This window comes from Microcebus murinus, chromosome 9 (genome assembly GCF_040939455.1).
Source record: "Microcebus murinus isolate Inina chromosome 9, M.murinus_Inina_mat1.0, whole genome shotgun sequence".
Lineage (NCBI taxonomy): Eukaryota > Metazoa > Chordata > Mammalia > Primates > Cheirogaleidae > Microcebus > Microcebus murinus.
The window spans coordinates 88,195,921-88,222,418 of NC_134112.1; the positions used below are offsets into that span (position 1 = coordinate 88,195,921).

At 42.2% G+C, this 26,498-nt stretch overlaps 1 protein-coding gene across 1 annotated transcript in view; it reads right to left on the bottom strand.

Moving 5' to 3' along the window:
• The window catches only part of DGKI (diacylglycerol kinase iota), a 409,987-nt gene that overhangs the window by 229,796 nt on the left and 153,693 nt on the right, over window positions 1–26,498 (bottom strand). The window contains 2 exon segments of the mRNA XM_020289707.2: window positions 9,300–9,356; window positions 10,699–10,773. Coding sequence (XP_020145296.2) covers window positions 9,300–9,356; window positions 10,699–10,773 — 132 coding nt within the window.

Genomic DNA, 26,498 nt, shown 5'->3' on the forward strand with positions numbered 1-26,498 from the left:
GAAAAGCGGAGGAGAGAAGCTGAAACAGTAATATCCAATTTAATTTAACAAATAGGTATTGAATGTTGTCTACGGCAGACACGCGCCATAGTAAACATTCTAGCTAGAGAGAACGTAAAGAAATCAAATTCTGAGAAAGAAATAGATCTCCTGATGCAGGACACAGATGTGGGGATTTTTCACTAGATAAAGGGAAAAAAGGAAAAAGCCAAAGAAAAGAGATGTTAAAGACAAGCGATGAGGCCATCTGGGTGATGTTTTTGCAATAACATTGTGCCTAAGCTGTCCTTGGGCACCTCGCACTGGATTAGCTTTTGAGGTCTATTGTTGTCTAGAATGTAGGAAGCACAGAAAGTCCTTTTCCTCCCAAGCAGACGTGTACTCCTGGAGCAGACAGCCAAGCCACAACCGTTCATCACTGACATTAGGGAACATTTGTCACATTACAAGAAAGTTGTCCACAGCACTAACAACACAGAAAACCCTAACAACTTACAAACAACTCCTCCCTCTTAGACCAATACACTTAAAGTATTAAGTTATTAAGTATGAAATGTCTGGTTTCCTTAAATACTAAGTTTGACAGCTGATATCTCTGACATTTCACTTTGACACTTACTTTATTGTTATTGTGAAGGTACATCCTCAGTCTTTCAAACACACCTTCTGGCTTGTGAGACTCTTTCAACTGTTTTTTAAGAGCAATTTTTGTGAAGCCAAAGATAAATCAAAAATTTTTTTTATTTTTGTTTTATTTATATTTTATTTATATTTGTTATTTTATAATATGAGTTCCATCATGGAACCAGTGCAGCACAGACGGCTCAAAATATCAACAAAGTGTTTGGGAAGGATGGGACTGATGAATGCACAGTACATTGCTGGTTTGAAAAGTTCCATTCTGATGGTTTTAATGAACCATGTGGGCAACCTGAGGCCGAGGTGGATAATAATGAGCTGAAAGCTGTAGCGGGAGCAAATCCATCTCAACCTACATGTGAATTAGCAGCAAGGTTTGACGTTACTATTCCAAAAATATTGGACCATTTGAAACAAATTATCAAGGTAAAGAAGCTGGATAGATGGCTTCCAAATGAATTAAACTAGCGTCAGCAGAGAAATCTCGAAGCTTGCCTTTCTTTGCTGTCATGACATAAAGGTGAACCATTTCTACACCACATTGTTACTTGGTGCAGGACACAGATGTGGGGATTCTTTTTGACAATTGCAAGTGTTCGGCACAATGGTTGGAGAAAGATGAAGTCCAGAAACACAGTCCAAAACTGAGTATTCCTCAAAAAAAACTAATGGTATCTGTTTGGTGGTCCAGCACTGGTATTATCCACTATAGCTTCCCGACACCTGGTCAATCAATTACAGCAGATGTCTACTGCAACCAATTGGATGAAATGATGAGGATGCTTGTGATTAAGTAGCTGAGATTGGTCAATAGAGACAGGCCAATCCTATTGCAAGGCAACACTCAACCACGTGTCGCACAAACGAAGCTGCCCAAACTACAGAAGCTAGACTTGGAAACTCTCTGTCATCCATCGTATTCACCAGACCTTGCACCAGCTGACTACACCTTCTTCCAGGCTTTGGACCACCTGTTGCAAGGAAAAATATTCAATTTTCAACAAGCTGTGGAAAATGCTTTTTGTGATTTCATCACCACTTGCTCTGCAGGTTTCTTCGCTGCCGGCGTAAACAAGCTACCATTAGGAGGCAAAACTGTTTTGATAGTTTAGGCTCATATTTTGATTAATTGTACTGCTTCTTGTTTTAAATATAATAAACTACATTTTTTATTCGAAACCGGGCATTTCATATTTAATGACCTAATACAGCCTCAATTTTTTCTCTTGCCCTTTTCTGAGAAAACATACTCTATCTGATACTAATATGTCTATTGTAGGATCTAGCCATAGTCCATATTTTCCCCGTAAATGACCCCTTCATATATATTCAGTCAATCGACAAATATTTACTAAATGCCTACTACATGCCAGGCACTGATCTAAGTACAGACAAAGAAAACAGATCAGTGCCGAGGGAAAAAAAAATGTTATATTGACATGAAATTCAAAGTGACAAGAATACCACTAATAAGCATTAGCATTATCACTACCAAAATGCCACCTCTATTTCTCTTAATAATGTCAAATCAATTTAAACTAAAGCTGAACAAAGACCCTGGAGGAATAATGGTCGTTTAACTATAATAAGATATAAAGAAGCATAATGGTCCTGCAAATTAGTCTAATTTTTATCTTGCTTTTCCTACCACCAGGATTTAATAAAACAAAGACACAAATATTATATTGTTCTCAGAAAGAAGCTAATAATAACAGCTAACACTTACTGAGAACTAACTGTGTGCCAGGCAGTTTAAAAACTATTTTAGAAGTAATAATTCTTTTAATCTTCATGAGAATTTTCATGAGTAAGGATACTGAAATATTGCCATGTTGGTCGGTAAACTGCAGTTTCGTGCCCCTACCATCTCCCTGGCTCTCCTCAGCTGCCACAGCACTACCTATCACACCCCTCAACACTGGAAATCAGCTCTACCTCCTCGTTATTAAGCCATTAGAATGTTATTAATATAATTTCTGGCATAACAGGTCTCTAAAATCATGTTCCAATGAGGGTTTGTTTGTTTGTTTGTTTGTTTGTTTGTTTGTTTGTTTGTTTGTTTAAAACAAATCATTCTGCTTGGGCAGTGCTATTGGTCCTCCCCAAGAACCACAGAAAACTTAGGCTGGGCCCAACTGGTGGTGGCTATCTGTATAATCTTAAAAATCAACATGGACAATGCTGGATCCTGTGGCTGGCTGTGGCTTTCAGGACAATGACAGCAATTCTAGGAACCTTCCCAGTTATCAGTGTCCATCCCACCAGCTCAGTGCAAAACCTCCATTGAGGATGAAGTTACTAGACTCTGGCCCACCTTTCCACTTTGCAGCTCAGGCTACTGCTGACTCCTTCAGCCTCCACCTAACTCAAGTGACAGATGAGAACCCAAGCCCACTGCCTGCCCAAGAATGAGGATTAGGAGGACTGGAGCAATTGCCAACTGCAGCACAGCCCCATTCACACTACTGTAGGGCACATTATTGGGGGTTTGATGTGTATGATCAGGATCGCCCTCATTTGACAGATGAGGAAGTTAAAGCGCTGAGAGCTTAGGGCATGGGCAATATATGCAACCTTAACATTTGTACCCCCTCCCCAATAATATGCTGAAAAAAAAAATGTAAAGGCCAAAGCAAGAGTTCAAACCCAGGCAGGCTGGCAGCAGAGCGTGTGCTCCTACCCTTGTGTTGCCATGCCTCTCCTCTGCTCTGAGAGATTGGGTTCAAGCTACTTTAATATGACACATCAATAAATGACTCCAATGACAGTCAGTAGTGGAAATATTGAATATATAAAAATTTCAGACAGTATTATAAGGGAGAGAAAAAATTAATATAATTGCTGTTAGTTTAGCAGAAGCTGAAGGAAAATGAACAATATCATTGATGTTAAAAGAAATTCTGTACTTATTGAGATTGTAAATCACCTAATGACTAACAATTTAAGGAGGAAAATGTTAGAAGAGTTTGATGCAATTACCTACGTGAAATCGTGGCTGACTCATGGGATCATTTAACAAGTGACAGCTCTACTGAAAAGATGAAACCAACAATTTGCAGAATCAACAATTATTTAGAAATTATAAGACTGACTTAATCATTCAAACGACAACATACAGTAGTCATTCCTTATTCGTGGGGGAAACTCTCCAAGACCCCCAGTGGATGAGTGAAACCACAAGTAGAACTGAACTCTTACATCCTATGTTTTTTCAATCTGTAACAGAGGATTACTAAAAGTGACTAACAGACGGTGGTGTCTGCAGCGTGGATATGCTAGACGAGGGGGTGGTTCATGTCCCAGGTGGGACAAACAAGACAGCACAAGATTCCATCACTCTACTTAGAACAGCGTGCAATTTAAAACTTATGAATTGTTTATTTCCGGAAATTTCCATTTAATCTTTTCAGACCATGGCTGACCTCAGGTAACTGAAACCACAGAAAGTGGAACCACTATATATTGTCTGGTAAGCAGATTTATAATACTATGTAGTTTAGTTTGTTTAGGGAATAAAAAAAAGAACATTTAAATTTTTTTATTTAAACATTAATATATACAACTGTACAAGTCGTTAAATATTTTTAACATCATCCTTCCAAAAAATGTAAGTAGGAAGCTAAGGCACAGATTAAGTAACTTACACAAAATCACTGTTATAGAAGAAACTGAGTGACTGTCTCCAACCTACAGCTTTATGATTTGAGATGTCCAGTACTCTTCTACTGAAGAGTTCTTCTTAGGCCTAATATAAGTTTATTCTACTGTTGCTTAAACATGGTTTGAACAAAGCCAACATCCAATAAATGTGTTTTGAATTGAATAGGATTCTCAACCTACTTTCTTTGACAATTAATTCATGTAGTTACCATCTGAGGGACATCATCAATTGCCATCATCAATAAGAAAAAACCACATTATTAAAGACTCATTGCTGTTTTCTAATTCTTATTTCCCCAGCACTTCAATTTTTCACTCTATTTTCTTTTTACCGTTATTCACGTCTCCTAAGTTGTTGAACTGACACTAGACTCAGGATCCTTCCACTGCAAATGGAAGTGTTGATACACTGTTGTTGAGGCAGCAAAGCAAAGTGTCTAATACCATAATGTCTTTTTATTGCTCATCAATAATTTCTGAGTTTTTCATATACAACTTCAAGTACGAGGTAATGAAAGGGCTACTACTTATGGGTGTTAAAATATTGGTGATACATTATTTGAGGGCCTATGTTCAGCATTGTTAGCAGAAATATGTAACACAATGGCTCAGTTATTTTCAAACAGCCAATTCAATTCAAAATACTATTCATAGAGAGCTTGAAGGATCTTAAAAATCATAACCCAATCCATCTAGTGTATGAGCTTATGACTGAGAAAATGGAGATCCAGGAAGATTCAACTTAGAGAAGTCCTACAAATAGTGATTAAAAAAAATTGCCATTTGCCAGGCAGCGTCCAATGGCAGGCACAGTGACTAACAATCCTTGCTCTAGAGACTCTTAACACCTAGTGGAAAAGAAGTAGAGGTATAATTTGAACCCAGATCATACTAATTCTAAAGCAAATGTTCTTTCATTTACATGAAGTAAACTACCTAAATTAGTAGTAGTAAGAATTCTTAATTCTGAATTAAGACTCTCAAATGTGTCACAGTCCATCTGTCATAAGTTTCATCTTCAAAATGTCCTTTTAGATCAGAGTTCTTAAATATTTAGGGAGAAATTGACCCCTTTATAAATGCGTATTCATTGATCACATACTCTGTGCTTTGGCACAATGAGTTTAGGGCACATCCCATGAGTGACCTTCCAAAGCTTACACTAAAGGAAGGGGACATTGTGAGACAGAAAAATAGTAATATGCATAAATAATTACAACATACAAAGTGCTCTGAATAGGCTAAACAAGGTGCTTGTTGATAAGAACAACAAGATGGTCATCAAGGAAGATCTCTGCAATGGATTGATGTGTATGTCTTCTCAAAATTCATATGTTGAAATCCTAACCCCCCATGTGATGGTATGAGGAGGTGGAGGTTTGGGAGGTAATTAGGTCCTGAGGGGAAGGCCCTCATGAATGGGATCAGAGCCCCTATAAAAGAGACCTCAAGATCTCTCCTGCCCTCTTTCCTTCATGTGAAGATACAATGAGGAGGTGTCAATCTGCAGCCCTAACTAAAGAGGGCCCTCACTAGATTTAGGTCATGCTGGCACCCTGGTCTTGGACTTCCAGCCTCCAGAATGGTGAGAAATAAATTTCTGTTGCTTCTAAGCTACCCAGTCTACGGTATTGTGTTATGACAAAATACCTGAACTGACCTTAAGGCAACCTCTGAGGGGGGTGATAATTGAGCTGAGGCCCAACTCTGAGAAACAGGTAGTCCTGCAAACAGATTTTCAGTACAGCAATGATATCTGCAAATATCCAAAGGTGTGGACGATCTTGGTGTGTGCCTCCCAAACTGAAAGAAAGTCCGTGTGGCAGCTGGACGGGGCTGGAGAGCAGGCTGGGGCCAGGGGATGCCAGCCTTCCCGTGTGAAGACAAAGGGTTTGCTATTGCTCTAAGACCTGTGGAAACCATTGGAGAGTTTTAAGCTAGAAAATGACATGATCTAATTCTCATTTTAAAAGATCACTTCCTTAAATCAGGGGTGGATTGAGGGGGGAAACTGAGGAAGCACGGAGACACTGTTGCAGCGGTCAAAGGGGAGGAGATCACGGCACCTTAGTCCACAGTGTTGACAACAGAAATGGAGACAAATTGATGAATCTGAAATGTATCTTATGAATAAAATTGATAGGACTGGAAAGTGAACTAGATGTAGGGAGAATATGAGAGAAGGAATCGATGTGATCTCCCAGTTTTCTCAACTGAGGAGCTAGATCAACAGTCATCTCATTTCCTGAAGTGCAAAAGACTTGGGGAAAAAAAGCAGTTTTTATGGTGATGGAAATAGTTTAGTTTTTGATGCATTATATTTGAGACGACTATGACACATTCAATGAACATGTGGAATGGAACTACAAAATGTATAGACTGGAAATGTAAAGCTAGGAGCTGTCAACCCACAGGTGGGTAATCAGGCCAGGAGACTGGATGAGCTCTTCTAACAGGAGTGGAGAGACAGAAGAGAAATGAACAAGGGCTAAGGCCAGAGGGACACCAGAGGTCAGGGGAGCAGCCAAGGAAGGAGAGTAGAAAGGGCTGAACTATGGAGAGGAAAATTAAGAAGGAGTTGTTAGAAGTCAAGAGAGGAGAAAATTGTAAGAAGGAAGGAGTCTGCAATATTTTGAATATTTTTAAAAGACTGAATAAGAAAAGAACAGAAAAATAAATCCCTAATGGATTTGCCATGAGGGAGACCAATGGCACCACTGACAAAAACAATTCCAGTAAATGGATAGAGTAGGAACCGGATCAGGACAGGTTAGAATGACTAGAAAGTGACAAACTGAAAATAATTTACATAGTTAGCACTTTCTGGAAGCTTAGCAGTGAACACAAAACTGAGGATCAGAGCATCAGGGAAGACATGATAGTTAGGTAGTATTTTTGTTTGTGTTTTTTTTTTTTTTTTTTTTTAACTATTAGAGAATGTTTATGCTGAGGCAAATAATCCAAAAGTGGGAAGAAGCAGTTGAAAATGTAGAAAAGTCCTAAAAGAAGACAAAAAAAAAAAAAAAAAAAGAGTGTCTAAAGCCCAGATGGAGGGTCTGGCTTCAGAGAAGAGATAAACCTAATGAAAACCTAAAGCACCTTGCATTAGAAAAACTGCACGTACAATTACAGTTCTCTCTCTCTAAAGACAGGGAGCTGAAAGCCGACATATGGATCCCCTGGCTGTAAATTCATAAACTCCATCTTAAGAACATGAAACTCTCTTTTATTTTCCTCAATAAAATGTCCCCTTCATTGGAGCTGTCGCTGAGTCACCTTCTGGCCACTGCTGTAGCACACTCCGGGTGGCGCTGAAGGCACCGGCCCTGTCACTTTTTGCCTACTTTCCTCACCCTGTGCGTCACCCGCAACCTTCCTATCGCTGCCACCCTGCACAGGCACAGTGGGGAGGGGACAGCTGATGGGGGCAACTATTTTTCCTCTCTCTACAACCTTCACCCCCAACCTATTCTCTTTCCATGTTTTTTCCCCAGTCCTCTTGTATTAGTCAATAGCAAGATCATTCATTTTCATGGTGTCTTTTTGTTAACTGTCTTTAAAATGTCTGTGCTTCTCAGATATCTCCTATTACTATCCTATAAGACACATTCATCTATTCTCGTAGCTTTAATTACTATAGCTATGTGCGGATGACTCACCAAGGTCTCACCGCCAGCCCAATCTTTCCATAAACTCCAAACTCATGTACCTAATGTCTTCTGTTGGGACTCTTCCACTGGGGGCTGCAGGGACACCTCAAACTTGATAGCTCTATAAGTAAACTCATCCTCTCCCCACCCCACCCTCAAATCAACTCATTTTCCAATATCTAATCAGTGTTCCGGGGTAGACGTCTGGTTTTACCTGGGCTCCCCCTTCTTTGTGTCCAAAATCCAATCAACTATACATTCTATCAGCTTCACTTACTACAAACTCATATCTACCAACAATGTTACTCTTGGTCCAGGTATCCTTTTTTCCTTTCCTAGATTTCTAGCATAGCTGCTTACATTATCTCCCTGTCTTCAATATTATTACTCTTGGACCACATGGTATTCTCTCCACACTGCTGCCTGAATGATATATTCTGCTTAAAATAGTTTAATGCCCCCCTCCCAACTACCCTGATGATAAAACACTCAACTGACAGCATGACTTAGAAGGACCTTCAGGATCGAGCTCTCAGCTTATCTCTCGGCTCTTACATCTTACTCACTATGTTCCCTCTAAGGAAGGTGGGGTCTGTTAAATGCAGGCTTTGGTTCTGCTGACTGGAGAAAGCAGTTTGGGGCCTGGAGCTAGACTGTCCAGGACAGCACAGGAGGCCTGAGAACCCTGCTCACCTTCTCTAACTTTCCCTGCACTGTGCTTGGTGTCTGCTCTAAATAAAAGTTGGACAAACAGATATACCTAAGTGCCATCTCCTCCTGTCATACTTCTGCTTGCCACTAAAATAGAATCCTAATTTCATGCTACTTGCCTATTTACCTATTTGTCTTCACCAGCAGACTGTACGGTCAGGGACTGACGATTGGATGGAGTTCTATCTTCTAATTGAGTGATTGATTTACTTAACTAATTAAAACACTGAGACTTAGAGAGATTACGTGAGGTACCTAAGATCACACAGCACCAGGGCTGGTTTTGAAAGCAGACACGGTTTGACTTGAGTGTTCAGACGAATAGCCACTGACCATGCTGCCCCCTGAAGAGCTGACACCCACTCGAAATGCTATCACCACCCCTCCCCCCACTCTCTGGTTCTTTCAGTAAGACCTTAGCTCCCCAGTGCATTGCATGAGAAGAATAATGTACAGTGGGCACACGTCGAGGATATTATACTTGGAGATTTTATTGATTGTATTTATTGATATATTAACAATGATGTAGAATGGAGGGAGATAGAATTTGCTTTCCAATGTCTGGTGAACATCTATGAATGCAACGAATCAATGGGAAATCAAAGGTTGCATTTGAAACAGAGCTCTCAAAATACTCACTTCTCTTGGTGATCTTGAGCCCCCTTCTCGAAATGTTGGTTTACATCTGAAATTAATCTGTCATTTAAAAAGAAAAGCATATTATATTAGGGATAAGCAGTAAACTAGACAGTTACCAAAAAAAAAAAAAATCAAGAATGACAGATACCAAGACTACAAAACAAAACTTCCAAAGAATAACACTAGTCTTAGTCTTTTGATAATCCTCACATTAGAGAATCTACAGAAATCTTAAGTGATTCTGTATTTCCAATCCATGTCCTTCATTCTCACTGAGGAAATCAAAGTATCTTTAAACAACAGTGCTCTTACACCACAAATTTGGAAAACAGAGATAAGAAAGAGCCAGAGGAAAGATAAGTGGCAGCCGAAGCTATCCAGCTGGGTTTCAGATTTTAAAAGTAAACTTGACAAATTTTTAATGTTATGATGATTACTCAAACACACACATGAAATTATTCTTTACAGAAGCATTCAGTACTGCCTTTTTTTAGACAGGGAGGTCTCCTGGTGGGTATATTTATTTTCGTTAGCTACTTGACAAAGTGGAAGGAGCATAGGAACGAAAGAGTATATGAATATGTGGTGTTGGGACAGGAAAGAAATTGTTAAGATGCAATGTTAATAGTCATTGCCACAAGATACCAGTTGGCGACAATTGGTCATGTGTCAGTGAAACTGAATGAATTTCAGCACGTTCACACATAGCAGCTCAAGAACACAGATGATGCATGGAGACTCACACGTGGATGTAGACTAAGGAGTGTGTTAGGGAGTAGGAGAGCAGACAACTCACTCTTGGAGCCTTTCCCTTCCCCCAAACGGCAAACAAGTGGACTCTGCAGAATCCACTTCTTCTCAAAGCAAGACACCACCAGGATGCCACTTCCAGCCCCACCCGCACATTTGTGCCGCACAAGCAGGAACACTGCCCGGACTGAGAGCGGCTTCCGGCTCGGCTCTCTCCCTTGCAGCCGCCTTGGGAAGAGGTAAGCTCACATAGGTCAGATATACCTGAATAATACTTTTAAAGAGCTTATTGAATTTTTCTTATTAAAGTATCTTGTGGAAGAGCCTATGGGTGAATAACAAAGCTTGAACAGAGATGATCTAGGAAATGAGAAAGAAGAAAGTTGGTGTATACCGGTTTTTCCCTCTAATTTTATCATTTCTTTTCCCAAGAGTCAATATAAAATGATATCAAATTAAACTTCAGCAAACAACAGAGTGAATTATCCTTAGACATTGTCTTTCCATTATTAATCTGGTAAAATAATATCGGACTTTCAGCTTTTTAAAGGGCATTGTTTTCCAAAGTTGGAAACAGAAATTTGCACCTGACCTCTGAAGACCAAACACTTGCAATGCAATAAGACGACAGCAGGTGGCGCTCTCTCACCTTTTCTAGCTGCTCAATGCAGGCGGTGTGGACGACGATTTTACAGACTGCACACTTCCTCCTGAGGGCGGATTTCTACAACGTTCAATTCAAAATACAAGAAAGAAACGTTAACAGTGTGTTCTGAAGACTTCCCTGGTATTAAAACGGGGACACATAAATAAAGCGAACATTTCAATTATTTCTATTACTATACAAATTTAAAACTTCATCTTAAACATTAAATACTGTGACAAACCTCATCACTAGTCTCTCCACTCACCAAACAACTCCATATCCACGCAACTTAAGATGACCTAGATTGTTTCTTCAAAGTATAATAATAGTAGCTGCTATAAATATCGAGCATATAATGAGAAGCAGGCTCTTTAGTCTATTATTCCTAAGTGTCATGACGTAACCAATGTAGGCATTATTATCTTCCATTTTAAAATATATTTTGACATTTTTTTTCAAGCAGTTAAGGGGCAGAGCCAACATCCAAACTTAGGTGTAAGTTCAAAACAAGCATTCTTTCCCTACTGCTGAAGAGTCCCTATTTCAAGGGCTACTCACTTTGGGATTCTATCCCAGGCACAGACTTATACTAAGCTACTTGAGTTTCTGCCCAAATCCTCAGGAAATAAAGAAGCTAAGTCTAGCTTTTACAACCAGGAAGCAATAATAATAATAATAGCAGCAAATGCAGCAAAAGCAGCTAACAGGAATATAGCACTTGCTCTTACAAATACTACACAAATAGTAATTCACTTAACCCTCACAACCCTGTGAAATATTTTCCATCCCCATTTCACAGATGAGAAAACTGAGGCACAGTAAGTGACCTGCCTAAGGTTGTCTAATTAGGGCAGAGCAGAGTCAGGTGGTCTATTATGGTGGTCTGGCTCCAGAGCTTATGCTTGTAAGCATTATAATTTGGCTTCTCTGACAGTCAGTACTAGTTTAAATTGACAATAAAAAAAAACTTGAATGTTTATCTTTTCTCGAACAGTAAAAAATTTGCTGCAGGGAGAGAGATGGATGAGTGGAATCTAGATTTCATTACTGCTGGTATCATGTAGGATCTAAACTAAAACTTCTCAGACCTCTCTACAAAGGACAGACTGGAAGGATCTGGGTGAATAATTTTCCTTTTGAGCACTGAAAGCAACTTATTATAACAAAGCCAATCTGTCAAATAGTCTATCAAAGCATCCAGGTGTGAAACACCCTGAGTCCCTATTCTTAAAGAAGACACTCACAGCAATTGCTGGCAACCTTCCCTACCTGTGACGAGTGGCTTCCCCTGCCGAGGTATAATTTTTGAGCCAACTGTGGCAGGTAGGTAGGAAGGAATAAGGTATTGCTGTTGCCAAAGGAGCCTGGAGGAGCTGCAACCAACCACCTTGGAAGAGGCAGAGTCAGGAAGGAAACTGCAGCCTCCTGTGTCTTCCACTTCACTCAGTCAACATGGGGTATTTACACAGTGTTCTGAGCCACCAACCAAAGGACCTAAAACACCGCAGTACTGCAGCAAAGAAACTTGTAGAAAATATCCACTGACTGAGGTTTATTTACTCTGCTTACAGATGCCTTAATTACTCTTGGATTTCTTCTTCCTGAAGAAAGAACATGGTCTAGCACATTAAATAAGTTTGACAGTTCCCTATTGCAAATAACAAAGGACAAGGGAAACCAAAGCATCTAGCTCCACTACTAAAAAGTGTCTTGCTCTACAACTAAGAAAAAAAAAAGAAGAGGAGAAAGAGGAGGAGGAGGGGGAGAAACAGCAAGAACCAGAAGAAAACATGAAGCAGTAATAGCAACCGCAGCAGCAGCAATCAAAACAATAATAAAATTCTATCTTGCAAATTTTCACAGAATGCCCATAAGCAAATTATTGTTCCCCTCCTGTTTCCCATGGATATCCTGCTACGGATCACTGCTTTCATGCCACCTGCAGAAAATGCATGGGGTATTTGAGGCATGTTGCTAATTGAAGTTAAAGTGATGCTAAGGAAATGAGTTGATTCCAGTCTACTCATTATCCACAAAACCCCTAGTAGATTACGCTGCGGACAAGCAAAGTAATACCACCAAAGGTGTGCAACCACTTAGGAGCTATGATTTAAGGATGCCTGGAAGCCTCCTTCCCTACCAGTAACTCCTGTATGGGTCCAGCTGTTTGCCTGACATTACACTCTGCATTAAGTTCTACGGAGCTCTGGGATTTTGCAGGCTCCTAGAAGTCCCTGAATATGATGGGAAGGAGGACTCCAGGTAGACTCAGGAACGTTTGTGCACCCACTGAAACCAGAATACCTCTTCCCTTCTTTGTTGTGCATGTCAGGATTCTGAGTCAAAATCTCTTTTGCATAAGGGATCTGGAGTAGAACCACTGGGCTAAGATATGTTATCTCTCAGCTTTCTGGAACAACATATAAATACACTAACATCATTCATACAGAATAATTCAGGTACAATGTTCTACAGACGGTAATATATGAAGTAAAGTACTTTAAGTTATAAAATTAATTTTAATTAAACAATATTGAATTTTAAATGACTCTCTTAAATATATGACATACTTTCATGCCTTTTAAGGCAAAATATATTGACCATAATCTGAATTCTTCTTCGTAAACACTACAACATGATGCATTGTACTACAAAGAACGGTCATTTTTGCTGCCTGTGTTTCTGTCTGAATAGAGATCCTTTCAAGTCACGGTTCTTGTTTCTTGTTGTTCTCAATTTCCTAAATGACAGCTTCTCAACAGCTTTTAATCTGGGAAATCAGATAATTATGGTTTATAATCATCTGTAAAATTAAGTGAATAAATTCTAAGGGAACATCCAAGGTCTTTTTCCATTGTAGTAAAGTATATAGATTTTCGTTCCTTCATTGATGGAAACTGTTTCAGAGAAACTGAAGTCTTAACGATGGACTTCTTGGTTTATGACTATGTTTCAACTGGTTAAAGTTATTTGAAGTAGCTGGATACTAAGCTCCTGGACAGATACTGACCAAAACACATATTAATAGAATTTTGCGCTTGGTTAGGCTATAATTTTTTTTTTTTTTGGAGATATAAGATATATACAAAAGTAAAAAAAATGCAGAAATCTGGACATTCTAAATACTGTTAAGTATTCACTTTTTTCCAAGTAACTTTTATATACGCCAGTGTTTCCTTCAGTCATTTAAAATCATTCAGGTTAGTTGTTATTCTTCATATTGGGACACAAATGTTAAAGAACCTAGCACAAAAACACAGTTTAATAAATATTACCAAGAACACCCAGCACGTTTAAAAATTAAAATTACACAAAATCAATAATTTGCTCTCCTGGATGAATTTAAAGGCCAACTAGGCTCACTGCTTTACATATCAAGTAGAGTGTCCTCAGCACACTTACTAAGGATTGCCTGTTTTTGTCAGTGTTGATACTCCAAAAAAAAACCCATTAGTGTGTAAAGGGGAGGGGTGTCTGAAATTAAGACAATATAGGACACGACACAGAACATATTCCATCATATGTCACTTTGAGCTAATAAAACCATAATTGGCATTTGCTCAAATAACAAAATGAAGCTCTGTTTTAGGATGGTGGGCACAATCTAGCTAGCTATCCATACAGGGGTTATAACAGAAAACACGCTTGAAGTTCTGACTGGGCCCCACACACGGGTCCCACACTGCAGACACTGCTGGCGGTCAAAGCAGTGACAGCTCCTCACCAAACTCCAGCTCCTGTCAAGCAGGGGAGTAAAATGGCCCTGGCTTTAGACCCCTGAGCAGGGGACAGAGGCGTGGGGAGGTGTAAGGCACAGAGGGACCAGGGATAAGCAGGGGTAGGAAGTCTAGTTGTCCCTGGGAAAGAGTTCAAGGTCTAATCCTGTCCCACCCAACCACCTCCCTGGCTGTAAGTCCCAGGAAAGCTGTTTCTTCTTCCTTTGAGCATGAGATGGGATTTCTGCTAAGTAATAATGAATAAATAGCTGGTAGGACTTGACAGAGTTTGAAAGAGAGAGGAAGGAAGAAAGGGAGGGAGGAAAGGAATGAAAATAAAAATGGGAAAAAAGAGAGGAGGGAGAGGGTAGAAGGGAGGGAAGAAGGGAGGACAGGGAAGGAGAGAGGAGGAAAGAAGGGGATGGGTGCTTTCGCTGCCTTAGGTAACCTAGTTTCACAGGCCTATGATCTATAAAAGGATTGGGGCCTCCTTGCTGCCCAAGGTAACTGAAATGAAATATTTGTCACCCTGAATAGTCTGAAGTTTGACTTCTAGAAGCAGACACACCGAGGCTGTCTGTCCCCTTCCCACATGCCAGCCTATTCCTCCCTACAGAGGGGCAGAGCTCATGGCCTGCTGACCATTATCTCCTGCTGTCATCCTAAGGCCCCCACCTGGCCTTGCTCACCTCCACAGGTTGAATCCCAGACATGAGAGGCTGGGCAGGTGGCAGGAAGAGAGCCAGCATGGAAACCTAGGTCTCCCTGTCCCAGGAGAGCACAGCCTGCTGCAGACCCCAAACCACCAGAGCACAGTGTGGGTGTGCAGCACCTCACTCCCGAGTTCCCAGCCCGGAGCCCACGGCCCTAATGCAAAGAATCGCCGCTTCACTCCGCCCGGCCCTGCAAAGACACCACAGTGGGCAAAGGGACACAGCGCCGAGAAGGGGGACCCAGGCAGATCAGTCACTCTGGGGAAAGGGCTGAAGGGGACAGGGGTGAAAAGCAGGGAAAAACCCACAGAAAGGAGCTGGGCATAGGTCTACCCCACCTTCCTCCCTGCTTTCTTCTCCTTAAGGCCACCCCTCGGCCTTCCCAGACAGGAAGGTTCACCCTGAGGACTGGAAACTGAGGGAGGGCTGGGAACAGGCAAGGACAGTGTCCTCCTGCCCCCTCTTAGAGCACACAGCTCCATCCACAGCAGTGTGTAGGAGGAAGGGGCAGGCAGCAGGCGGATGCCACCCAGGCAAGGCTGAGCTGTTTTCCTCTCCCAGGGTGGGGCCGATGGAATGCTTAGTCAAGTGGAGGGGAGGAAACTTCCTGAGCTTTAGAATGTCAGGAATCCGTTGTCCTTTGGGAGGGGATTGCTTCTCTGCGCAACATAAACAAGAACATTGCTGCTGTATAATCCAAGGTAAATGAAAACAAGAGTTATTTGATTTATTTAAAAACCTAATTAGAAGAAATGACAAGCATACTTGGCCAATTCTGCTCCCCCAGGGAGCCTGGGATGCAATCTGTATGTTGGCATTTGGAAAAATGAAGAATTACATTATCTGCAAGTTCCATTAACATGATTTCAGGGCTGAAGCCCCGCCTCCACTGTCACTCGTGAGGGCTCCTTTTTTCTCTGCAACAGAATACGGCATATTTTGGACAAACCAAGAGGGTGGCTACCTTAAGTTTCAGCACACCCCTATCCGCCTCGGTATATCATTAAGTCTGTCTGTGACAATGAGATCTCATGATCTCAGACCAAGAAGCAGAGATGCCACCTGGCTGAAGGCGTCTGTGAGCTGAGTGGAAGCTCAGAGCTCTCCTAAGACTCCCCGCACTGTGTTAAAGGCCCCAGCCCTGTGCCTGCGCAGCGCTGGCCCACGTGGGAGAACAGGCCTTCGTGAGTCACGCACGACCCCTTGTGTTTGGGCAATGCGTCCTCTGGGCAGATAAGGGCCTGGGGTGAGCTGAATCCCTCTGAGATAGCCCCACGATCAACGCCCTTGATGATAAACAATGCCCTCAGAATAGCTGAAAGAAAAAGTAGCAGGAACAACTGGAGGTTGGGTAGGGCACTCTTACAAAGGAGTGCGCCAAAATATCCATGCAATGCTCAAATATGCACCAACACACCTAAGTCCGTATACGCCGGGGATCTGGAGTCATGGTGGTCCGAGGTATACTACATCACTGAATTTTCCATACGGCTGAAACAGTCTGTTAGCCACTGAATCTTCCGAAATACATTTATGGAAATCTAGTCGACAAATCATTTCAACCACCCCTATGTGTACAAGGCAATGTGAGAGCCGTGCAGGATACAAAGAGGAAGCTTCTTTCCTCCTGGGAGATGCTGGCAAGCCACTGGGCAGACAAGAGGGACGTGAAGGGAAAGGGTCAGTAACAGAAGAGAGCCACACACAGCTAAATGCTCAAAACAGCTCGGACAATAAAAGCTATCATTTAGAGTAAGTAAAATCAAGGAGCCTGAGTCAGTTAAAAGGGTCTCACAGAGAAAGCAAAGTCTTGAATTTGGTCTTAAAAGATGCTTACATTTGGGAAAATCAAAGACATTCCAGCAGGGAAAAGATCCAAAGTCTCTCTATGTATTAATAGTAGACATTGATGCCTCCAAAAAGGAACTGAGACCCGCTCTGGCGTGTCTGGTGGTGGACAGTTTCTGGGCTCACGGGTATCCCTCTGCATGAGCTGTTGGGCACGAGGCTGGCGGAGGAGAGTGGAAATTTGAATGGTGTGCCTGGTCGTGGGGGTCCAGGAGGAGTGGGGTGTCTGCAGACGTGGGGAGCGGGGACACTGGCTGTGTTAAGACGCCAGAGGAGCCGAATTGTGAGGAGCTGCAAGAGAAATGGCAAACACAGACCATTCCTGAGAGGCCCAGGGGTTAGAAATTGTAGAGTTATAAGAAGGTGCAGATTCCTCAGTGTCTTTCCATACTGCTATAATCCAACATCAAGAACACTGCCTGACACAGATAATGTGGAAGGAAAAGAGAGAGGGGAGAGAGAAGAAAGGGCTTCCAGAATTGGGCTTTCTCCCTACTTATACCTTCAAACGAGCACCACCAGAACTGAGGGCTTTGGAAACATTAGGAGATTAAAAAAAACCCACTAAGACATAGACATTCTCATAATGGGAAAGCCCAGAAGAAGTGGTAATGAGGCAGCCCAAATGTTTGAGGAATAGAAGTCCTCTTGATAATACATAGAGGAAAAATAGGGTGGAGGCGGACCACTGTGAGCGCAGACCAGGCATCTCTGGGGACCTCCGGGCACACCTGATGGGAAGGCTGTTTTGCAGAGGACAGGGGGCTTACACGAATGGGTAGAGTCAGGAATGGTTAAGTCCGTGTTGCTGCTGCTCATGCAATGCCACCTGTATCTACAGGCGACTTAAATCATGGGATGTTTCTTTGGGTAACAGGTGTAGGGGCAGGAAGAAAACAGACAGAACTGGGGCCAGCCAGGAGGCCAGCCTTCCCAAACAGAAGTCTCTGGCTGGGTGACACAGATTAGGGACTACAGGTGGACTGGGATAAGGTTGCGAAAGGCCTTAAATCCGGGCTGAGAAAGACAAACTTTAGCCTACTAGGTAATGAGGGACCAAGAGAGTTGTTGAGGCTAATGTGGCCAAAAATAATAATTCAATCTGGTGACAGTATGCAGCACTATCTGAGAGCAGAAGGAAGAAGATAAGAGGAAATGAGATGAGGAATTTATGAATTCAGTCAGCCGATAAACACCGAGCACCTACCTACTAGGTGGCAGACACTGTCCCAGGCATGGGGGACACAGCAGTGAACAAAAACATTAAAAAACGCTTCTGATCTCATGGAGCTCATGTGCACACACTTACATGCCCCTGCGGGAGACAGACATAAACAAGATAGATAAGTATGATGCTCAATACGTGGATGGAGATAAGTGCCGAAGAGAAAATTAAAGAGGGAACTGGAGAGAGGGAATACCAGGAATAAGGGAAAGTTGAAGTTGTAGACAGGTTGGCCAGGAAGGGCTTCACTGGAAAGATAGATTTTGACAAGTGCAGAAGGAAGCGAGGGAGTTCACCCTGCAGGTCTCTGGGGGAAAGTGTTCCAGGCAAAGGGCACAGCGAGTGCGAGGCCCAGAGGCATGAGCAGGGGCCGGGCCAGTGTGGGCAGTGAAGCGCACCGGGTGGAGATAAGGCCAGATCCTACAGGGTCTTGTGGGTTATGGTTAAGACACTGGCTTGTTATCTGAAAGAGAATAAGAAATGAAAGGCCACAGTGAAAATCCACATATTAGGTGATCAGGGCCTCCACTAGAGTGACAAGACTGAAACAGAAAAGAACGGCAGGGCACATTGTGACTACTGAGAGTAGTAGACATATCATTCCAGTTCCACTCGGGTCTCCACTAAGGGTCACAGGAATTTCTCACTCTTTGGCCTTATTATGTCTTTCAGCTGAATAATCAATAGCCAGGGATGGCTTCAATACCACACCTTGGTCAGCTCTGCTGCCTGTGGGCACCACGCCCCTCCATGGACGGGCCTAGATTGCTGGCTGCTCAGGCATTCCTTCTGCCTCCTCCTTCATGGTCAGGATGCATTAAAAATGGTTCCAGCTTAATGAACTCCAAGAAATCTTCAAAAATCCATTAATTCTATTTCCCATTCCTGGCTCTCATTTTACCCACAGATGCTTCTTATTTGTATAACTATTATTATTGACTATATTTTGTTGTCCTCATCTCTTGTTTCTGGGGTGTGTGTGTGTGTGTGTGTGTGTGTTGGCCCACTTATCTTTTGTTTCTCTACACTTCTCAGTGTATGCACCAGCCGGTCTTAACATGCCCATTGCCAGTCACTAGTTTTGACTTTACCGTATACCATCTTTCTGTCTTTGTTTCTTTCCAGCTGCTGCTGTGGCTGCTTTATTAGATTTGTACACTCTCTTAGAAGTTATTGTTTGTATTAGCAGATCAAAAGAGTTAATATATGTAGAAAAATGTATATAAATATGATTACAAGCAGAAAGCCACGCCGTTACGTACTACATACACAGACCTGTGCATTCACAAATTCCAGGCAGATACGAGTGGGGATGAGCTGGACATATTACAGAAGTCACAATGAAACCAAGTTAACAGGAAATAGTATCTCAATGTTGTCTCAACGGCTTTCTCTAGTTATAAGCCAGTATCTATCGTGCGCATAGCAGAGATTTGAGCCTTAATATGAACTAGGAAATACCAAACTTTGCCTTTTAATCTTTCTGGTGCAATAGCAACATAAATGCCATCTTACTTGTATCTTGAATCCAGACATGCTCTCGTTATCCGTTTACTTTGTGGAAGTAGATGGAATTTCTTTTTTAATTTCATTAATATTTATAGCCAATGATTTAAAGGCCTTTGCTTTAATATCGAACTGTTATGTCTACTTCAGAAGCCATATGAAGCTGTAAGTTAGCTATGCTTTCATTGTCAGTTCCCACATTTTATGTTTTTGGTGACAGAGTCAAGACGGAGTCTCCAGCCAACCTAACCCAGGAAGACCGACATTTCAGTCCTGTTTACCCAACACTGTATCTCCTATTGGTAATGTTTTCACAGACACACACACACCTACCCACGTCATTTTTTACTGAAGGTATCATCACGGAGGCTGGTCAGGCAGAGGCTCTCCTGGAGGCTGGCGGTCAGTATGGGATACACACTACATGAACCATAAACACAGCTCACTGCTGCCAGCCACGTAGGTCCCAGTCACCCACTTTACAGCTGAGGGAACAGAGCCCCTATGAGACTAAGCAACTTTCCCAAAAAAGTAGCTAAGAGCAGAAACTAGGTCATTCTGACCCAATACCATTTCTCTCTATTACAACTTACTACTCTCCTCTTGTTTTCTTTGCTAATGGTGGATTAGGAGACCAAGACTGCTGAGCATAGATAAAAAAACATGGTATTTGACACGACTGCTTCATACGGTCTGTTCTCATGCAACCCTCAGGGGGACTGACTAATGACAGCCACACCATAACCACCTGTGCCCACATGGCAAAAAGCAGTCCCTGTTCTCCATGAGAATCAAATAAAATGGGCTGCAGAAGGCATGGCGGGGTTTGCAACCCCACAAAAGTCTGCCAGCTGTGGGCATTCAATCTCCCTCTGAAGAGTCTTGAACATAAGGCAGGAATTTAAACATCCTGGGTTGTAAGTATAGTGATATTTAAATGGCAGGATTGACCTGGTGACAGGTGTCTGTGTGTGCATGCATCTCTCTCTCAACAATCACATCATTGAACTTATTCATTCATTCGATAAGTCACAAGGTAACTTGTTCTCAGTGCTGGGGATACAAGAGACTACAAAATAGGCAAAGTCCCTGAGCTAACTGGAGCTTATGTTCTAGTGGTGGAGGCAGACAGGTAAATAAATATTTTTTTTAAATGTGATAGGAAATGATGTGTGCTATAAAAGGTTGAGAGAAAGGGGAAGAAGCAGAGTCAAGGGACAGGCTGGCCGTCAGTAGGGCTAGTTGTTTCACGTCATGAAATCAGTTCCCAGTTTTCTCCAATGACAGAGAAGTAGCAGGTGATTCTAAAACTCTGGGTTGCCTTTGGGGGTTTAGTTTCTTGGAACCATTTTCGTGCAAGGAGAAATGATCATGGCAGCTAACATGCATTGAGTGCTTGTGATTTGCCACACCGCTGTTGTATGCATTATTGTCTCATTTAATTTCCACAACCACCATAAGCAGCAGGTATTATCCACATCTTATAAATGTGAAACTTAGGCTTAAAAAACAGTGATGACTGTCACATGACTCAAAGCCTGGAAATCTTAGACCTTGAGTTCATAGCCAGGTCATTTGATTCCAAAGCCCACACATTCTGTCATCACCCATACCTCCTTAAAAGAAGACGTCAAAGCAGACTTTTCCATTTCCTTGTATCTTTTAAGTCATCACCTTCTGAATATGTATCTGCCTGGTCTATGTGGTAGGGAACAACAAAAAGCTCCTAAAAAACAGAGACAGTGTTAACTTTGGGAGCTAGTAGTAGTTTTGGGTAATTGCTAATGTAAATAATGCTTCAGCCAAGATTAAGTGCCCCTGAGAAACAGGAATATTGGTGAAAACATACTGCTCTGGGCGCCTTGGCCCCGTGATGTACTAGAAGAAGAGTATTTCCATACACCTGGACATTGCCTGGGTGACAAGTAAACTCTATGCTGAATCAGATGCAGATTATTTTTATTATCAGGTAACAGGACTATACTTATCAAATAACAACAGAATTGCTTCACACAACCACAGCCTATATACAAACACAAATATGCAACCTCAATCTGAAATTGTCATCACAGAAGAGATGATCATTCTAAGAGGTTCAAACTCTAAGAATAAAACAAGTAGACACACATACTTTTAGCTTAATGAAAGTTTAGTATAAAGGCAAGAGAACTGCACAAAGATACTAAAAGATGAAAAAAAAAAGTTATAAAACTCTGGATGGTGAGTCCATCTCTGTGGACTCTTCTTCCTTTTACCTTGAGGTGGACGTGAACTGCATGCTATGACAACCCCAAAGATAGTTGTTAGGGATCAGAGATGAGTATGAGTCCTGGGAAAACCACAAAGCATTGTGTGAGCATTTCTTAAATAGTTTTCCACTGAACGCTGAGATCCCACGAGACGGCAATGGGCGTTCTGCGGGGAAAAAAAGGGTTCCACAATCCTCCTGTCCCCTCCAAACAAAATAGGAAATCCTGCATACCTTTCACCCTCCTTTGAGCTTTATAAGACCTATTTGTATATTAAAGGTGTTTGGTGTTTTATAAACTTATGATCATAAGCCCCTTCTAAGGAACAACACCCCATATTGTTTGTACATGAGTTTTATGTTCTCCAGAATATGATACAGAGAAAAAGTAGGCTGTGCACATAGACAATGGTACTGTTGATCCAGGGTCACCAAGAAGTGACAGAATCCTAAAGATCCCTGAGCGATATCATATCCTACGTGTCCTATTACCACCTCCATTACCTGAAGTGGGCAGGATCAGAATTACATTCTCCCTCAATACATGGACAACACTCGGTACCAAATAATAATGACTGTCACAATCACCACCGTAGGTGTAATGGCAACCATGGTGAACATTATTTACTAAGGGCCTACCATGTGCCAGACACTGTTCTAAGTCATGGAAATGCCCAAGCATCAAGCCAGATACAAAAAAGACATTACTTCCACCCACGGGAGCACCCCACTCCCTTCCCCCCTCATATCCACTGACTAGGAAGGCAGTAGCAGATAGTCTGTCAGTGAAAATCCTTTTTATTATATAAACTATTTTTGTTGATGGCTACACTTTCCCCTGAGTCATCTTGATTCATTAGATCCTCAATATCCTAATGGTGAAAAAGGCCTCTGGCAGAGAGCAGCTGGCACCCAAACAACTCAGAAAGCTGGCTGTGCCTCCTGGGCTTTATTGCCACACACACGGTTCCCTCCGACAGCCTGCACCCAGCTCAGCCAAGCTGCCATCTGGGCTGTGGATCATCAATCTGCCACGCTGGACAACTGGCATTTGAGGCTGACAGAACAGGAGCAGCATGCAGGCAGATCTCGGTACATTCTCAAGTCCAGTGTCTGTGGCCTGTGGTATACACCTGCTAGACCCAAATACACAGATGGGCACAAAGTCCCCAGCAATGCATGCTGGGCTCTCATTCTCTCATCTTCTCACCCCCAACACACAGATGCCTGGGAACCAGCATTTGCACATGCTGCTGCCCAATGCTCCGAGTGTCCTGAGATGAAACAGACAAGATGTAACCAGGATCAGGGTCATTTTCATTTTTAAATAGCAGAAAGCTGAAAGTTCCCTAAAAAAAGGGGGGGGAGGGCAGAGAGCTACTGCCCTTGTACTCTTCTTACAAGTTTCTTCCAGGAACCCAGACACAAGGCCAGCATCCCTGCGAGCAGGTGCTGTGATAGCCCACTGCAGATCATGATGAGGCTCTGTGCCACCAATAAGAAGGCACAGCTGGTGACATGTCCTCCAGAATGGGTTACTTTGATTTGTCACTCCCAGTGGGTCCCACCCAAGGCCTAGTGAGAATATGGATGTTACAAAACAGCAGCAAAATGATAGTTGAAGGTATGAGAGTCTTCATGTTGGGATTAGACAAAAACATCCCAAACATAAGGCCTTGTTAAAACCAAAGTCCAACCAAACTACTACTGAGCTCCTTCAGCTTAATGACATTGAACTATAAGCAGGAACAGAAGAAGGAAGGAGAATATGAACATTTGTCAACTAATTTTATCCTCTCAATTCTGAGAGGTAGATTTAATCTTCACTATCTCACAGAGGAAACTGAGACTCAGAGAAGCAGGGCAAAGCTTCAGTTTTCATCCAGATCTTTTTGTCTCCAGATCTGCGTGGCTCCCTTTCTCCAATGCTCAAACTCTCATGTCACATGGCCTCCTTACGCAATTCATTCACTTTCTCAATAAAACTATATTTGTCAAACTGGAAGCGACATCAGAAAGCACCTTAGAATTAAGGTCAGACGTCACAGATGGGGTTAGCCACTTTCTCCAAACATTACCCACTAGGAGAAGATGAAAGCAAAACACATGAACAAAACAATAACAAAAGCAAGGCAGTACCTATTAGCCTATCCACAAAAAGAAGGTGGCATAAGCACATTTAAAAATAGAGAAGATATATCTGGTAACAGCATCCTGAAGTCTGACAGCTCCTTTTTCCCTCTTACACAACCTACGTACTCTCGCTCACCTCACCATCTACCTACTCTCTTCCCTGCAGCTCTCAGCTTCTGACACCTACCTGTCTGCTCACTTAGTCATCAACCACATACCTATCAACCTAAGTACTCAAGACTGCTTTGGATGTACCTGCGTGTGTGTGTGTGCCCATCTATGAGCCTATGTATTGTAGAGTTATCCGTATGGCTACATAAAGTAACTTGCCTTAGAGAATGGCTACCGTCTTAGTTTCCTGGTGTTGCACTAACAAAGTAACACAAGCTGGGCAGCTTAAAATAATATCAGAAATGTATTCTCTCATAGTCCTGGAGGCTAGAAGTTAGAACTCAAAGTGTCAACAGAGTCAACAGAACTCTCCCCATGCCCTTTCTCCTAGCTTCTGATGATAGACAGCAATCCTTGACACTACCTTATGACCCGATCCTGATTGCATCTGCAACAATGCTATTTCCAAATCAGGCTACATTCTGAGGAACTAGGCATTAAGACTTGGGCATATCTCTTTGGAGTACACAAGTCAACCCATAACAGCCACTACATGCCAGGTGTGAGGACCAGGCCACCTCATTTAGTCCTGACACTCTTTCTGAAGTTGATCTGTGCCTCTCTTCCCTGAAAGTGCAAAGAATCATCTGTAGAGCTGTTTGTTTTTTAATATATTCATTCCCATTCCCACTCACTAGAGATTCTAACATGAGAGATGCAGGATGAGAACCACCACTTTATTCAAAAGTCAAGTGCCATAAATGACTATAATACTCATCCAGAAATAAGGATCACTGAGGACAGACCTAGTAAAAATATTTTAAATAAGGAAACTGAGGTAAAAAGAGATGAAGTGACATGCCCCAAGGTCACTCAGTACAGAAATGGTAAGCAGGCCTTCCCACTGCCCACACTTCCATCTCTGCCTACATAGGCCCACGTGACCACGGTGGGTGTACACATGTACACACAGAGGTAGGATAGTTTCAAGTGTAAAAGTGGGAGTGCACGATGGACTCTATGCATCATTAGTGGAGCAGTGAGCTCCTCCAAACAAATGTTTGGCCCAACATCTTTGTGGACTCTCCCATGGAGCATGAGAACAGTTTCTACCAGAGTGCACCCACTGAATGGAGAGGTCATCACTCTCTGTTAGCTGTCACTCAACACTGTCTGGAGTTTCTGGAGCTGGATGCTCAGCCCAGCCCATAGACACTGACAGAATAAATGAATGAAGAAATGTACATCAAAATAAATGTCACCAGACAAGAGTGGTTCTAGCTGGAATTTTACCTCAGGTTTTTCCCTCCATAATCCAGCTGGGAAACAGTACTCTTTCTACTCCAATTTCATTACTTTTGCATCCTTTCCTTCTCTCTAGACCAGAAAAAGAAATAGTTACTTATTTGTGAACCGCCACTGACTTGGGAACAAATTTAATACCATTAAATATCTGTAGACAGGTACTCCTCAGCATTAAATCTTGCCACTAGAGAAACACAGAAAAGGAAAGATTTTAAACATCAAGTAGTTCAGCCCCAAAACTTTGGAAGAACTCTCCTAGAACAGTTCTAGGATCCTTAGAAGTCACTGCCTTGCTTTCAATACCTCTAACATCAGCCCCCAAATGTCAATTCACATAGCAGCGGGACAGCCTGGCTTTGTGGGCAGTTTTGGTTTTAAATAAATGCTCCAACATCCCCAAAAGTTTGGGTGATCATCTCGATTTCCCTAATGCAGTTCTGGTTTACTCCTAATGTTACAGCATCATTAACAGCAGCCACTTTCACCCTCAAAATTGCCTTGGTTTATACAATATATTATATGTTCATACTTCCTAAGCCCACCAACATTTATACCGTGAGCTCCAAGTATTGTTTTAGAAAATGTGGACACACAGCCTGCCCCATCAGTCCTTATTTCCATTCTTCCTTGACACATGCCCTCTGGTGTGCTTGTGCATGTCTCACAATCGCCACCTCCCTTGTACACAGCTCGCCCCAGCCTCTGAGATTGCTCATGTTCTTCTCCCTGCCTGAAATGTTTTCCTTCCCCAAGCACACTTATGCAAATCTTACCCACCTTTCAAAACTGAGCTCAAACCCCATTTCCATGAAGCTGCCTCTGTCTTTGTAAACCCACACTGACTTCTTCCTCCTCTTAACTTCTACTGGTGACATTTGCTTTGCAAAAATCAGAAAAGAATAAAAAGGCATGTCTTTGGTGATGGAGTCACTCCTCCTCCAAGCATTCTCCCTGTACTTTGTTTAAGAGTCTTCAGGTGGTACCTGGCTATGATGATT